The sequence below is a fragment of the Octopus sinensis genome, unplaced genomic scaffold, assembly GCF_006345805.1.
Source record: "Octopus sinensis unplaced genomic scaffold, ASM634580v1 Contig03095, whole genome shotgun sequence".
Lineage (NCBI taxonomy): Eukaryota > Metazoa > Mollusca > Cephalopoda > Octopoda > Octopodidae > Octopus > Octopus sinensis.
The window spans coordinates 1-15000 of record NW_021826259.1 but is presented as its reverse complement, the minus strand read 5'-3'; the positions used below and the strand labels follow the sequence as shown (position 1 = coordinate 15000).

Sequence of the window (15000 nt, the reverse complement as noted above, 5' to 3'; positions counted from 1 at the left end):
AGTAGGGGGGATGGGGGAGGAGTTCATAGCTGCACGCCTGTGCTTCTGATCTGTTGACGCAAGTTGTGGACCGGAGCATTGTCCTGCAGGAGGATGATGCCTTTGCTGATCTTGCCCCGCCTCCTGATTTTGATAGCCTCTCTTAATTTCCTCAAAAGTGAAGCATGATAGGCTCCTGTAATTGTGGTACCCTTTGGCAGGAATCTGTCATCACTACTCCGTCCTGGTCCCAGAAGACTGTGAGTATGACCTTGGAGGAGGTGAGTCACGGTGCTTCCACTGCATTGACTGGGCTTTGGTCTCTGGATCATAGTGATGGACCCAGGTTTCATCCTGTGTAATCAGTCCTTTGAAAAATTTTGACTCATCTTCTTGGCACATCTCCAAATTCATCCTCGAGCACTCGACGCGTTCTTGCTTCTGGAAAGGCGTGAGCAACCTGGGAATCCATCTGGCAGACACCTTTTGCATATGCAAATGGCCATGAATGATAGTTTCCACAGACCCGGTACTAATCTTGACCTCATGGGCTATTTGGTGAATAGTTATGCGTCAATCTTCCAAAATGGCAGCCTCAACTTGACGGACAGATACCTCATCAATGGCAGAAGGGGGGCGACCAGATCTGGGAGCTGTTTCCACAGAGTTCCGACCATGTTTGAATTCACGATGCCAGCGTTTTACAAGGTTATATGATGGGGCATCATCACCATAAGTTACTTTCATTTCATCAAAAGTCTCCCGTGGTGTGCGTCCTTTCAAATACAAAAACCGGATCACTGCTCGACACTCAACAGGCTCCATTTCACACTTGACTCAGTTCAAAAACCTGTAAATCAGAAACCACAATTAGTTCAGAGCTGTAATTTGCCACTTATTCTATAGAAATATAAATAATTGCACATGCAAAATTTCAGCTAGATCAAACAACTGCAAGTGGGTCAGGGACATTACTTATTGAACGTCCCTCGTACATATACATAGGCATGTATATGTAAATGTGTTATACATCTATGTATGTGTGTGTGTGTATATATATATATATAAATGTGTATAAATACATGAATGTATATAAATTAATGTAAATAATAAATATACACACATGCATGATGCGAGATATAAAATATATGTTGATGAAACAACCTCACCTTTCTTTGTTTCTTCTCTATTTCAGAGACTTGGACTGTGAAATGACGGTCATGTAGCACTATAAACCAACATGTAGCAATATTAATTTAGCCATAGACCAATGTAATTGTAAGCCATGTAGCTCTGTAATATTTCAACTGCAATAAACATCACTGACCAACAATGCACTTGTGCAGGTTACTCCTTTTTTATACCCACCCCCTCTGTAGGTGAGGCACAGAAGGAGTGTGTGTATATATATATATATATATATATATTTTATATATATATAAACCAACCACATTCTTTCTGCAAATCAATTATATAAACAGACAGAAACATTTTCTGATATATTATGGAATTTTTTTTTAGTGTTTTGAGTCTTTTTTAAAATTTTTATTATTAAAACATTCCTCCAAACTCGTTAACTTATGTAATTAAAGATCTTCTCCTTTGCTCCCCCCTCCCTCCCTCCCTAATTCATTCTGCTTTGTTCTATTTCACACGAGAGACACACAGACGCCATTTATTGCAATCTTAATAGTTCTTTGATCCGCAGACACCTCATCTGCCTCCTCCTCCTCTTCGTTTCTCTCTCCCTCTCTACGCACACACATACACACACGTGCAGGCCACACCTGCAACCACCCACCTCAGATGTTACTGATTCTCTTTTTTTTTCTTTTTTTTTTTTTTACCATTCTCTTTACAATTTCTCCAAAAACGAGAAAAGTGAATGTCGTTCCTGTTAAGAATTGAAACCGGATCCCGTCTCTTGCTTTTACTTCTTTCTTAAACATTTTGCTGCACCACACCAACCACCTACCACAACACGCTATATACATGTGTATGCATACATACACACGCACACACAACAATGTGTGTGTGTGTGTTCAGGGCTGCGTTGGTGTGTGTGTGTGTGTATATATGAGACAATGCCTCCACAGGACTATGTGAGTGAAAGTGTGCATAAGGCTGTGAAGTGTGTGACGATGTGCACGTGTGTGTGTGTGTGGATAAGTGGATGGATGAAGTGAAAAGAGACCACGGTCCACCCCTCCCACCACAAAACTGGATATGTTATATGAAGGGGAGGAGAGGGAGATGCTTAAATGGTAGTACCACAAGTAGACAAGAGGGAAGAAGGAGGAGGTGCTTAAGTGGTAGACCCACAATTAGACAAGAGGGGAGGAGGTGCTTAAGTGGTAGACCCACAATTAGACAAGAGATGAAACATACAGCAAGGCCTCCACTTCACCGAAGGACACACTGGTTTTTCTTTCCTTTCTCGTGAAATCGGAACTCAAAACCACGGAGTCACAGGCTGCTCTGCTACCACCCACCCCATCAAGCTTTCTGATGTCTACCATGTTAAGATTACAACCTTCCTGAACCAGTTTCCCGATGTTTAAGCTGGGATGGGGTGGGTGGGAAGGAGAAATACGAGGGTTCAACTGTCTTGATAAGGACAGAGTACTGGGGCCAAGATGCCTCCCCCAGGGGAAACAGCTGAAGCAAAATCGGTGTGCTAACATAATTGCAGATCTGTGCCTTTCCTATAGCCATGGTGCCTACTGGCAGCTGGGTGGACTATGGCATAAGCCACACAACCCACAAAATGTGCAGTGACCCCACTCCCAACCACCCAACACTACTACCCTTCCAGCGACGGACCAACAGGGATGGTCTAGCAAGGACTCTCCAGCCAGTGTCTCAATGTTGTTCATTTTGTCTGGGTCTTTGATGAGGAAATAAATCCCTTCACACACCACAAGCACAGGTTGCTAAGCTATCCTCCGTCAGCCAAGTAGACTGAGGCAACAGCTGAAGGTTTTCCTCTTAACCACTCCCAGTTCCTATTGACTAAGGAGCAAGAAGGGGGATAAACCCCTTCAGCTGATTCTAAAGCAGAGCCTTCACACACTGCATGGCACCGGAAGAATGTTGAGATCAACATCATTGGAACCCAGGTTTGGACATTCTCATCATCATCATCATTTAACATCCATGGATTGGACCAAGAAAATTTAGAAGGACATTTGATTGTTATAGGCTGATATGTGGACCTAAACCTGCGGTCAAAGAAAGGGGTTGTTAAGAGATGATAGAATTCTGAGCCCAGAAAAACAACAGCAGAGAGAATTTGAACTCATGACCTTCCAATTTATCTGACAGTCTTGATTTCTAGAAATTACATAAGAGGGGTGGGTGTGTTAGGGAGTCAGTTCTTTAGTTGCTTCAACTCCATCGAGAGTACTGGCCATGCTGGGATTTTCTCCATCCCTCCTCCTCTCATTAAATCGAACCCACCCACCCTTCACTACCACCACCCCACCTATCATTTTCAGCAGATTTAAGTTAAATAAGAAAAAAAAAATCCATTTCTGAATCAGTGTGTGAGTGGATGTGAGAGGGATGAGGGGGAGACAGAAGAGGGTGAAAGAGAGAGAGAGGGGTGAGGGGGAATAAAAAGAGAAACAAGACTCCAAACAATCCTTAGGGTCCACTGCACACACACACACACACACACACACACACACACACGGCTGCTGCTGCTGCCAGAGCGGACAGAATAGTGGTAGGGGTGGTGGTGGTGGTGGTAGTTTGAGAGTGAGGGTGTGAGGAGATACAATCAGAGAGCGAGCTGGGTGGGGCAGAGGGGATGTGGTTCTCTCCACTGCATGGCAACTGCTACCTGAAGTGGTGGTGGTGATGGCAATTGTAGAGGAAGGAGGTGGTGGTGGTGGTGTTTGGCTGGAGGTGGTGGTGGGGGTATTCAGAGATGCAGAGAACTGAGGTACTCCAGCTTGTGATGTAAAAGGTCCGTGACTTGGTGAGCAGACTGTTGATAGCTCTCTTCAACTCTCTTCCACATCATCATCTCCATGGCAACATCCTCCTAAAAAAATAGATCAATGGTGAGAATATAAATAAAAGAAAAGATGATCACACAAAGCATTTAATTCAAACTGAATTACAGATTTGTTGAGAAATAATGCATAAAGCTCCTTAACAGCTGTTTCTAGACTAGCCGAGCACAAGGTACGTAAGTCACTGAACAAAGATTTCCACATAAAGCCAATTTTATATATCATCAACATCATCATCGTTATGTGACATTTGCTTTCCATGCTGGCAGGGATTGGACAGTTCGACTGAGAACAGACAAGCTGGGAGGCTGTACCAGGCTCCAGTCAGATTGGAGCCTGGTGCAACCTCCCAGCTTGCCAGCATGGAAAGTGAACGTTAAGCAACAACAACGATGATGATGATATATATATATATATATATATATATATATATATATATGTATCTCGACCAACATGTGTCCCCGCTACCGAAACGGTAATTATTTCTACGCCAGCTGCTATGTTGTTGTTGTTTTGTCTCATTTGGTCTAAAGTCGTATGACAACCACCGTTATATACATTTTGTTTTTTCATTACTGTTTTCAATTTCGTTTTCGTCTCTTGTATTCACATCCGTCTTGTGCGTTCACATTCCTGTCTTCTACCAAGAAATCTAATGCTTACAGCTTAGTTTTTTTTCTTGGGGCTGGCCGAGTTGGAGCAAATATCAGAATTGAACAGCCGAAATTTGCTATGATGATTCGGTGTCTGACTGAAGATTGAAGGCTTCGAATGATTTGTTTGTGTTCCGTGTTCGTCCCTTCCTGTATTTCACGTTCATTATATATAAAAACATTCATTCTTATATATATATATATATACACACACATACCAGCAAGACATAAATACCACTGTTAAAAATAGTGTAACCATTTAGCATTTAAACTGGCAAAATCCAGCACAAATATTCTCCCTGTATTACATTCAAACTGGCTGCATCTAATCTCTCACCATCCATGAGTTATCAGAGGATGTACAGATTAGTTACGGTTCTGAAGATTTGAGTATGAGACGTGTGTCTGCCAAGTTTGTGCCAAAACTGCTTCCATCTGACCAAAAAAACACTCGGGTTTCCTTGATTGTGTCGAGAAAGATGAAAACTTTTTGAAAACTTTGCTTAGGCTTCTGAGCAGGTATCACCAAGCTTTTGGCAAAATTTGATGCAGATTCTCTGCTCCACTTGCGCTACACTGTTATTCTAAAAATGAGCAATAACATTATTGAAACCTCAAAGCTACAAGATAATGCAGGGTTAAATCAAAACAAATAAAAAAGTGTTACACTTCACAGACTGAATGCCAAAGGGTTAAAGCGAAAGACCCTCACACACACATTTGATGGTATAAAAAAGGGCATCCCAAATTCAGGACGAAAGGTTTCTTTCTTTTAGTGCATTAAAACAGGTAATAAGCCAAATTTGCATAAAGGACCTGGGGTGATTTTTGGAAACCCTGTTTTTCACGATAAAAAGTGTGTTTTGCAATGCCATCAAATATGTGTGTGTGAAAGTGTGTGTATGCACACACTGTTTACATATATATACAGACTCACCTCTTCCGAAGAGATACTCTCAGTCAAGTTGAGATGATGTAAATTCAATAACTTAAACACTGGATTAATATCTGTGACAGCTTTATGGAGTTCGTGCGTTGACTTTTCCAAACTTGCTGTTAGGTTGTTGAAATTTTCAAAGGTTTTTGGCTGCAAAACAACAGAAGACACAAAACGATAAGCAGAATGATAGACGTTGACAAATTGTATCCCCACACGGACATGCAATGGTTTACTAGACTGCCCATGTGTGTGTGTGTGTGTGTGTGTGTACAAAGATATGAAGTCTGTTCAATAAGTATCTGGACTGTTGCCATAGTGATGAAGCTAAAGCATGCAAAGTGAAATCGCTTGGCACAGGCTGGCCTTGAACTCTGCAGTGCACGAACTGAAAGTGGGGCCCGGAGACAGAAACAATCCCTATAATAATAGGAGCTTTTGAGTATGGTCAAAAATCGTACAGGTAAATATATAACCAAAATACCAGGGTTTATGAATGTATATAATATAGAGAAAACTGCACTACCAGGCACACACACACACACAAAGCACTTTTGACACAGTAGAAATACCACCAGCAAAACAAAGCAGAGCAGAAAGCCAAGTCACACCAAGCTGCCTTCAAGTAAGGCAGTGGAAACATGTAATAAAAATAAGACTATTGAATAATAATAATAATAATCTTTTCTACTGAAGACACAAGGCCTGAAATCTTGGGAGAAGGGCTAGTCAATTTATATCAACCCCAGTACGTTACTGGTACTTATTTCATCACCCTGAAAGGATGAAAGGTAAAGTCGACCTTGATGGGATTTGAACTCAGAACATAAAGATGGACGAAATGCCACTAAGCATTCTGCCAGCTCACCACCTTTAATAATAATAATCCTTTCTACCAAAGGCTGAAGGCATGAAATTCGAAGGGAGGGGGTTAGTCAATTACAAAGACTCCAGTGCACAACTGGTATCTAATATATCAACCGTGAAAGGATGAAAGGCAAAGGTTGACCTTGGCAGAATTGAAATTCAGAACGTAAAGAATTGGAAGAAATCCGGCAACACATTTTGTCAAAATCCTCCAAGAATTCTACTCCACACACACACACAATGTGAACAAAATCCACTGACCTGGGGTATATTTAATTCTTTCTTCTTTTTGTTCTTCTTCACCCAAGATGTCTTCATGGGTTTCAATATACGATGGCAGACAGCTGCCAGAATGGTAATATGTGAGATGGTCTTGAAATGGAGAAGAGAAATCGGACATTACAAACGGCGAAATGAGAGACGGTGATGGAATGGAGAATATATATAAAACATCACAATTTACAAATTGTAACTTAAACAAAAAACACATATTTTCAGTAGTTTTTGAAACCACAACAGAACCCTGGTCCCTGGCCCACCTAAATTGCCTTGGTCCCTGGCCCAAACCTTCGGCTCACCTACAATGCCCTGACCCCTGACCCAAACTTTTGGCTCACAATAATGCCTTGATCCCTAGCCCAAACCTTCGGCTCACCTGCAATGCCTTGATTCCTGGCCCAAACCTTCGGCTCACCTACAATGCCCTGATCCCTGGCCCAAACCCTTGACTCACCTACAATACCCTGGTCCCTGGCTCAAACCTTCGGCTCACCTACAATGCCCTGGTCCCTGGCCCAAACCTTCGGCTCGCCTATAATGCTTTTGTCCCTAGCCCAAACCTTCAGCTCACCTACAATGCCCTGATCCCTGGCCCAAACCCTTGGCTCACCTACAATGCCTTTTATCATCACAGGGGAAGCGGAATCTTATTTCATCCAAGGACATATTGTCTGTGGTGCTGCTGCAAGAGGGAAGGTTAGCTTATATCATCCCAAGGGGTAGAGACCTTATCCTGTCCTGAAAAAGCAAACTCAGAGTCGAGTGAGTTGCAGCTGGCTGAGTCCATGAGTTTACAGTTTATAAACCATTTGCGTTGCACTAAAGCTTAATCCAGGTAAGTACAAATAGGCACCACAAGGAGGTACAGGTTACTCAACAGCCAACTGCTTATCAATGACGAGGACAGGTCTCTCTTACAACAGAATCAACAGATCAGCTTTTCTACACAACTCCTTGACAAGTTTCCTACGATCAGCCCCACCATTCATCGTCCATACCATTAGAGTCTGTCTGTCTGTCCTGCACCCATTGGTTCGTGTCCTACCATTCTCTCATTCTTACAGCATTACACAACCTGAAAAACCCTACACTAGTCACCTGCTTCCACATGTCTCCTACATTCGATATCCATGTCTTGCTACCATGTAGCTTTACATGATACATCCAACAGATCGTGGACAGGTGGGACAATTAAGTATACAGGTAGGTGCATGTGTAACTGGGTAGGTAGATGAGCAGGTAGGTGGGTAGATAGCAGAGTTGATAAACTGGAAGGTATATATGTAGGTAGGCAGGTACTCACCTCAGCTAAAAGCACAAGATTTTCCAGTAAAGTAAGGTTCCATGTTTTCTTACCATTCTCTTCACTGATTAAACTACATTTGTGCTTAGACACCAGACCTGTGGAGGGAGAGAGAATTGGGGTTAGAGAAGGGTGAGAGAGAGCAAGAGGCAGATGGTTGTAACAAGAGAGAGAATATAAAAAGAATGTTACCATCAACGAGAGATACTACAGTTGTCTGAATTCGTTTTTCTTCCTCTTCATCTGCTTTGTCTGGAAAAAAAAAGACAGAAATGAATACAAATATATGCGTGTTCATACACAGGCACAGACTTTAGTTAATTTAACAGCCATTATTTCTCTGCTCGAATGTGTTGGATGGGGATGTAGTGGAGGCGCAATGGCCCAGTGGTTAGGGCAGCGGACTCGCGGTCGTAGGATCACGGTTTCGATTCCCAGACCAGGCGTTGTGAGTGTTTATTGAGCGAAAACACCTAAAGCTCCACGAGGCTCCGGCAGGGTATGGTGGTGATCCCTGCTGTACTCTTTCACCACAACTTTCTCTCACTCTTACTTCCTGTTTCTGTTGCACCAGTATTTCAAAGGGCCGGCCTTGTCACTCTCTGTGTCACGCTGAATATCCCCGAGAACTACGTTAAGGGTACACGTGTCTGTGGAGTGCTCAGCCACTTACACGTTAATTTCACGAGCAGGCTGTTCCATTGATCGGATCAACCGGAATCTTCGTCATTGTAACCGACGGAGTGCTTCCAGTTGAAGCAGGATGCTCTTCCTGTTGCCAATTCTTCCCCCGTTTTTCAAGAAAGGGATTATATATTCCAGAGGACTTCAAAAGCAGAGGGAGAGAGAAAGAGAGACACCAGTTGTCCTATTTTAAAAAGGAATGGCAACAGGAAACATCAAATCATCAGCAAAACCTTGGAATACTTACATCTATGCACATGTGTACAGATGGCACAGGCACGGCTGTGTGGTAAGAAGCTTGCTCCCCAACCACATGGTTCCAAGTTCAGTCCCATTGCGTGGCACCTAGGGCAAGTGTATTCTACTATAGCCCTGGGCCGACCAAAGCTTTGTCAGTGGATTTGGTAGGTGGAGACTGAAAGAAGCCCGTCATATATATGTACATGTATGTATATATATATATATGTGTGTGTGTGTTTGTCCCCCACCACCATCACTTGCCAACCGATGTTGGTATGTTTATGTCCTCATAACTTAGCGGTTCAGCTAAGTATATATATATATATATATATATATATATATATATCTGTGTGTGTGTGTCTGCGTTTGCCTCCCACATCATCGCTTAACTGGTGTTGGTGTGTTTACATCCCTGTAGCTTAGCAGTTTGACTGATGGAATAAGCACTAGGCTTACAAAGAAAAAGTCCTGGGGTGGATTTCTTTGACTAAAAACTCTTCAAAGCAGTGCTCCAGCATGGCCGCAGCCAAATGACTGAAACAAATAAAAGAATGCACACACATTCTTCTACGAGAATCTGCTTACAGTTTCTGCCTACCAAATCCACTCACAAGGAGTAAGGCATTGATTGTCCTGGGGCACGATAGTAAAAGACACTTGTCCAAGGTGCCGCACAGTGGGACTGAACCCTAGACGATGTAGTTGCAAGGCAAACTGCTTAACCGCACACCCATGCCCTCCCCCATGCTTGGGTTAGTGTAACAGCCAAGGCATTCATCAAAAGAGGTGTCCTGTGACACAGAGGCCTGACTGTGTTACAAGTCACAGATAGTTAACAAGGATCATTAATTATGTGTCAAATATACTGAAAAGGTGGCGAGCTGGCAGAACCGTTAGCACGCCGGGCGAAATGCGTAGCCGTATTTCGTCTGCCGTTACGTTCTGAGTTCAAATTCCGCCAAGGTCGACTTTGCCTTTCACCCTTTCGGGATCAATAAATTAAGTACTAGTTACGCACTGGGGTCGATATAATCGGCTTAATCCGTTTGTCTGTCCTTGTTTGTCCCCTCTCTGTTTAACCCCTTGTGGGTAGTAAAGAAATATATATTATGTACATTCATAAATCCAGGTCTTTTGGCCATATATTTACCTGTATGATTTTTGACCATACTCAAAAGCTACCACTATTATAGTGATTGTTTCTGTCTACAGGCCCCACATTCAAGTTATGTCTATTTCCAGAGCTTTGTTGCTCAAGAATTTCTCCATTTCTTTTACAGAAACACTGCCATCTGTTGGGACTGATACATCACTTTTTCAAATTTAGCCCCTTGTGGGTAGTAAAGAAATACATGTACTGAACTAGATTGTGGTCAGTTGTCACCCATCACAGGAAACCCCCCTCAACCCCCCCAGCAACTACCCTCGTTATTTGGTGCAAACGATGGAATGAAACTTACCGAAACCGTTCTCGTACAAGAGGTGAATATAAAGAACATGCTCGACCATTAGCAGGAATACTTGGTGATGGTTTTGTAGGAGATACGAAGATATCCGTGTTGGATAGGGTCCATGGATGGTGTACTGGAAATAGAAACAAAGGCGACATGTGGGTGAAGCTACATTAGGATTGCACCACGTGAACATGTAGGCTTGTCCCCATGTGGCAGACAGTCAAGACAGCTTCAGGTAAGGAGACTCACGAGCAAACGAAAGGAAGAAAATCTAAAACTAAAGACAGCACCAGGTGTTTATATTGCCTTAGACTGTGTGTACATATACGTGAGTATACATACATGTATATAATTTCATTACTCTCTACTTGTTTCAGTCATTTGACTGCGGCCATGCTGGAGCACCGCCTTTAGTCGAGCAAATCGACCCCGGGACTTATTCTTTGTAAGCCCAGTACTTATTCTATCGGTCTCTTTTGCCGAACCGCTAAGTGACGGGGACGTAAACACACCAGCATCGGTTGTCAAGCAATGCTAGGGGGACAAACACAAACACACACATATATATATATATATTATATATATATATATATATATATATACATACATACATATATACGACAGGCTTCTTTCAGTTTCCGTCTACCAAATCCACTCACAAGGCATTGGTTGGCCCGGGGCTATAGCAAAAGACACTTGCCCAAGATGCCACGTAGTGGGACTGAACCCGGAACCATGTGGTTGGTTAGCAAGCTACTTACCACACAGCCACTCCTGCGCCTAGGTAATATTTTAATAAGGAAAAGCAATAGAAAACTCCAGCTAAGGCACAAGTATTTACTCACAATCAACTTTTATTTCCTGTCTTACGAGAGTTCTATGTGGCCACCACTTGCAGCACGGGTGACATCAATGCGATGAGAGACTTCCTCCCAGACATGTATCAGCATATCATGATCCACTGAGTTGATCGCTGTTTAAGGTCAGAGCACCCACATGAAACAGTTGAGCATGTAAGAGATTCTCCTAAGGTGAACGTCTCAAGACAAGGTTTATGGTCCCTTTTTCTTTGAAGGAAACACCGTTACAGGACAGACCTACCTCAATATGCTCCAAACCTGGCTCTTCACTTCATCATCATCATCATTGTTTAACGTCCGTTCTCCATGCTAGCATGGGTTGGACGGTTCGACCGGGGATCTGGGAAGCCAGAAGGCTGCACCAGGCTCCGGTCTGATCTGGCAGTGTTTCTGCAGCTGGATGCCCTTCCTAACACCAACCACTCCATTTGAAAGCAGATTTGCAGGACTTCATTTTTCAACAAGATGGAACACTGCCCCATTGGCATCTGATGGTTCGAGCCATTTTGAATGCAAAAGTGCCCCAGCAATGGATTGGTCAGAAAGAGGCCCCAAGGCCTTGCTCTTTGCGCTTGGCCTGCGAGATCCCCAGACCTCACCATGGGATTTTTTCCTTATGGGGATATGTAAAAGATTGGGTTTATGTTCCATCACTACCCACTAACCTCGGTGACCTTAAACAAATAACAACAGCGATCAACTCAGTGGATCGTGATATGGTGATACGCGTCTGGGGGGAATTCTCTTATTGCACTGACACTGCCTGTGCGGCAGGTGGTGGCCACTTTAACCCTGAAGACAGGAAATAAAAGTTGATTGTGAGTAAATACTTGTGACTGGAGTTTTCTATTGCTTTTCCTTATTAAAATATTGCGTGATAAAATTGGTTCATTCTTTTTAAAAACCCTGTTTATATATGACTGGCTTCTGTGCCGGTGGCACATAAAAAGCACCATGCGAGCGTGGCCAATGCCAGCGCCGCCTTGACTGGCTTCCGTGCTGGTGGCACGTTAAAAGCACCAACTGATCGTGGCCGCAGCCAGACTCCCCTGGCACCTGTGCCGGTGGCACGTAAAAAGCACCCACTACACTCGCGGAGTGGTTGGCATTAGGAAGGGCATCCAGCTGTAGAAACACTGCCAGATCATACTGGAGCCTGGTGCAGCCTCCTGGCTTCCCAGACCCCAGTCGGACCGTCCAACCCGTGCTAGCGCGGAAAACGGACATTTAAACGATGATTTTATATTTATATATATATATATATATATATATAACATCACCATCATTGTTTAACGTCCACTCTCCTTGCTGGCATGGGTTGGACAATTTGACATGGAGCTATTCAGACTCTACTCGTCTGTTATGGCTGGGTTTCTCTGGCTGGATGCCCTTCCTAATGCAAACCCCTTAATCTGTGCTGGATGCTTAATTTGGTTCTCAGTCTTCTTCCTGCAACTTCTCTCATGCATGATCCTTCCTAGATTTGATAAACAAGTTCTGATGCAAATTCTGCATAGACATAAACACGCACACACACACACATCATTAGTTTTACATTCACTTTTCCATGCCTGCATGGATCAGATGGAATTCATTGAGGCAGGTTTCCAACAGCTGGGTGCTCTTCCTGCCACCAACTCTCACCTGTTCCCAAGCAAGGTAATATTTTCTCCCAAGGACAGAAAATTAGAAATATACGTGCTCCTTATTGTTTCTGCTCACCAAATCCTTTCACAAGGCTTTGGTCAGCCGAGATCTATAACAGAAAACACCTGCCCAAGGGGCCACAAGTGGGGCTGAACCTGAAAGCCCTGTGGTTTCACAGCCATACACATACGTATAGTAAACTACTCAAAGACACACAGACAGACAATGAAGACAGTCATGATGACATTCATCCCTGGAAGTTGCAGGGAGTCAGAGACAGGCATTACAGCCACACAGCCACATACGTAGAGAGAGCGGTGTTGTAGTTAAGTTATGTAGCTTACCTTGATGGGGAGTTTGTAATGTTTACAGTCGACGACATGTTGTTGAAATAATTGCTTAAGGTCTCTCAAAACATGCACCATTGGTCTCTTACTAACAGCACTGGTACCATTCTGTGTAGTAGTAGCACTACTGTCAGGCTGACGACCCAAGTAGATCGCTGCTATCAACGTACGCAGCAGGTAACTGTGTAATTTCAGCCAGGCTTTCTGTAACCGAGGGAGAGAGAGAGAGAGAGACAATGAGTGAGTGAGAGAGAGACAATGAGTGAGTGAGTGAGAGAGAGAGAGAGAGACAATGAGTGGGTGAGAGAGAGAGAGAGACACACAGGTAAGGTGGGGGTAGGGGGAATGGGGTGGAGTTCAGACAGAGATTGGGGTAGGAGGGAACATGGGACAAAGTGGACTGAATGGTTCCGAAATGAAGAAGACAGGGATCAGTTGAAAGAAGCTTGTCAGGGTTAGAAAGGGATTAACTGAAATAAAAAAAAAAAGGTTAGGGTAGAAAGTTACAGTAAGGAGACAGGGTGGGAATGGGTGTTAGTAAAGGAGTAGATGAATGTAGAGGTTTAGGGATTCAACTGACTTAAGATTATTATGTTAATTCCCCTCCTGATACTGGGGCCAAAATTAATAGACAAACTGAATTAAGGTTCCTTACCTCCTCCATAAAAGACCTCTCTTGTAGTTCTTTCAATGTCTGTCTGAAGGATAAATAAATAGGCACAATGTTAGGGATGGAGCAAAAGTCACCATTGTCATTATCACATCATCAATCTTCAATCATTACCATCACCATCAATCACTCATCCTCATTAGGGAGCCTTCATATGGCTATTTGACCAGTTCACCAGTCTTTAATAATAATTTTCCTAATTTTGACATAAGGCCAGTAAGTTTAAGAGAGAGAGCAGGCTAGTTTGGTTACACTGACCCCACAAAAGGATGAAATGGCAATATCAACATCTGCAGCATTTGGACCCAGAACATAAAACTGGAAGAAACCACACCAAATGTTTTCTCCGATGTGTTCAGAATTCTGCTTTAATAACTGTTGCATAAAGTCAGAAACTTTATTGACCCCGGACAGATTTAATTAGAATTTTCTTCAGGTCAAGTAGTCCATCTCTCTCAAAAGGTCCATGAATAAGGGTTGTTTAAGGATGTTGAACGAACCACCCATGTTTCCAGAAGTGAATTATTCAAACTCCAAAGAATCCCTCTCAACACATGGCCATGATGCTCCCCCACTACTTCTGCTCGTGATCAGAGATGCACATATCATCAGCCACTAAGGGACAAGATCATCTGGTTACGGTCAAACAACTGACAAGCAAATCTGTGGTATTGAGCAGAATATTTGCTGTAGCCCATCTTTTATACCAAGACAAAACAATGTACATGATAACACATCCAATCAGTTAAGATCAGAAGCCATGAGAGCCACTGCCTGGTACTGCATCAGGGCATAGATTATTATTATTATTATTATTATTGTTAGAACACCAGACAAAATGCTGAGCTACATTTTGCACATCTTTACATTCTGAGATCAACTTTGCCATTTATCCTTTCAGGGTTGATTAAATAAGTACCAGTCACGTACTGGGGTTAATGTAATCGACTGCCCTCTCCTGCCAAAAAAACTGTTGGCTTTGTATCAAAATCAGAAACAATTAGCACAATCATCGTTTTTTTTATTATTCAGTTGCCTGTCTCCATTCATCATCATCATTT

At 43.0% G+C, this 15000-nt stretch overlaps 2 protein-coding genes across 2 annotated transcripts in view; one reads left to right on the top strand and one right to left on the bottom strand.

Annotated features, from left to right (window-relative positions):
* LOC115227431 (spermidine synthase-like) overlaps positions 1-1316 on the top strand; it is an 18238-nt gene extending 16922 nt beyond the window's left edge. The window contains exon 8 of the mRNA XM_029798265.2: positions 1175-1316. Within this exon, the coding sequence (XP_029654125.1) occupies positions 1175-1189 (15 nt within the window). The 3' untranslated portion in view covers positions 1190-1316. The remainder of the gene's footprint in view (positions 1-1174) is intronic.
* Positions 1317-1795: 479 nt separating this feature from the next.
* LOC115227432 (N-alpha-acetyltransferase 25, NatB auxiliary subunit-like) lies at positions 1796-14071 on the bottom strand. The gene is made up of 8 exons (XM_029798266.2): positions 13925-14071; positions 13267-13473; positions 10422-10545; positions 8230-8289; positions 8038-8135; positions 6717-6827; positions 5589-5738; positions 1796-4027 (listed from the first exon to the last, which is right to left on the bottom strand). The coding sequence occupies exons 1-8, from the start codon at positions 13931-13933 to the stop codon at positions 3905-3907; spliced, it is 882 nt and encodes a 293-aa protein (XP_029654126.1). The 5' UTR covers positions 13934-14071; the 3' UTR covers positions 1796-3904.
* Between the last annotated feature and the right edge of the window lie 929 nt (positions 14072-15000).

Bases quoted from the DNA above. Each gene is read 5' to 3' on its own strand.
- LOC115227432 (XM_029798266.2), bottom strand. The intron at 8,290-10,421 runs GTAAGTTTCATT...TTTTTTTTCCAG, and splicing joins CTTGTACGAGAACGGTTTCG to ACAAAGCAGATGAAGAGGAA. The intron at 8,136-8,229 runs GTAACATTCTTT...CTCCCTCCACAG, and splicing joins TGTAGTATCTCTCGTTGATG to GTCTGGTGTCTAAGCACAAA.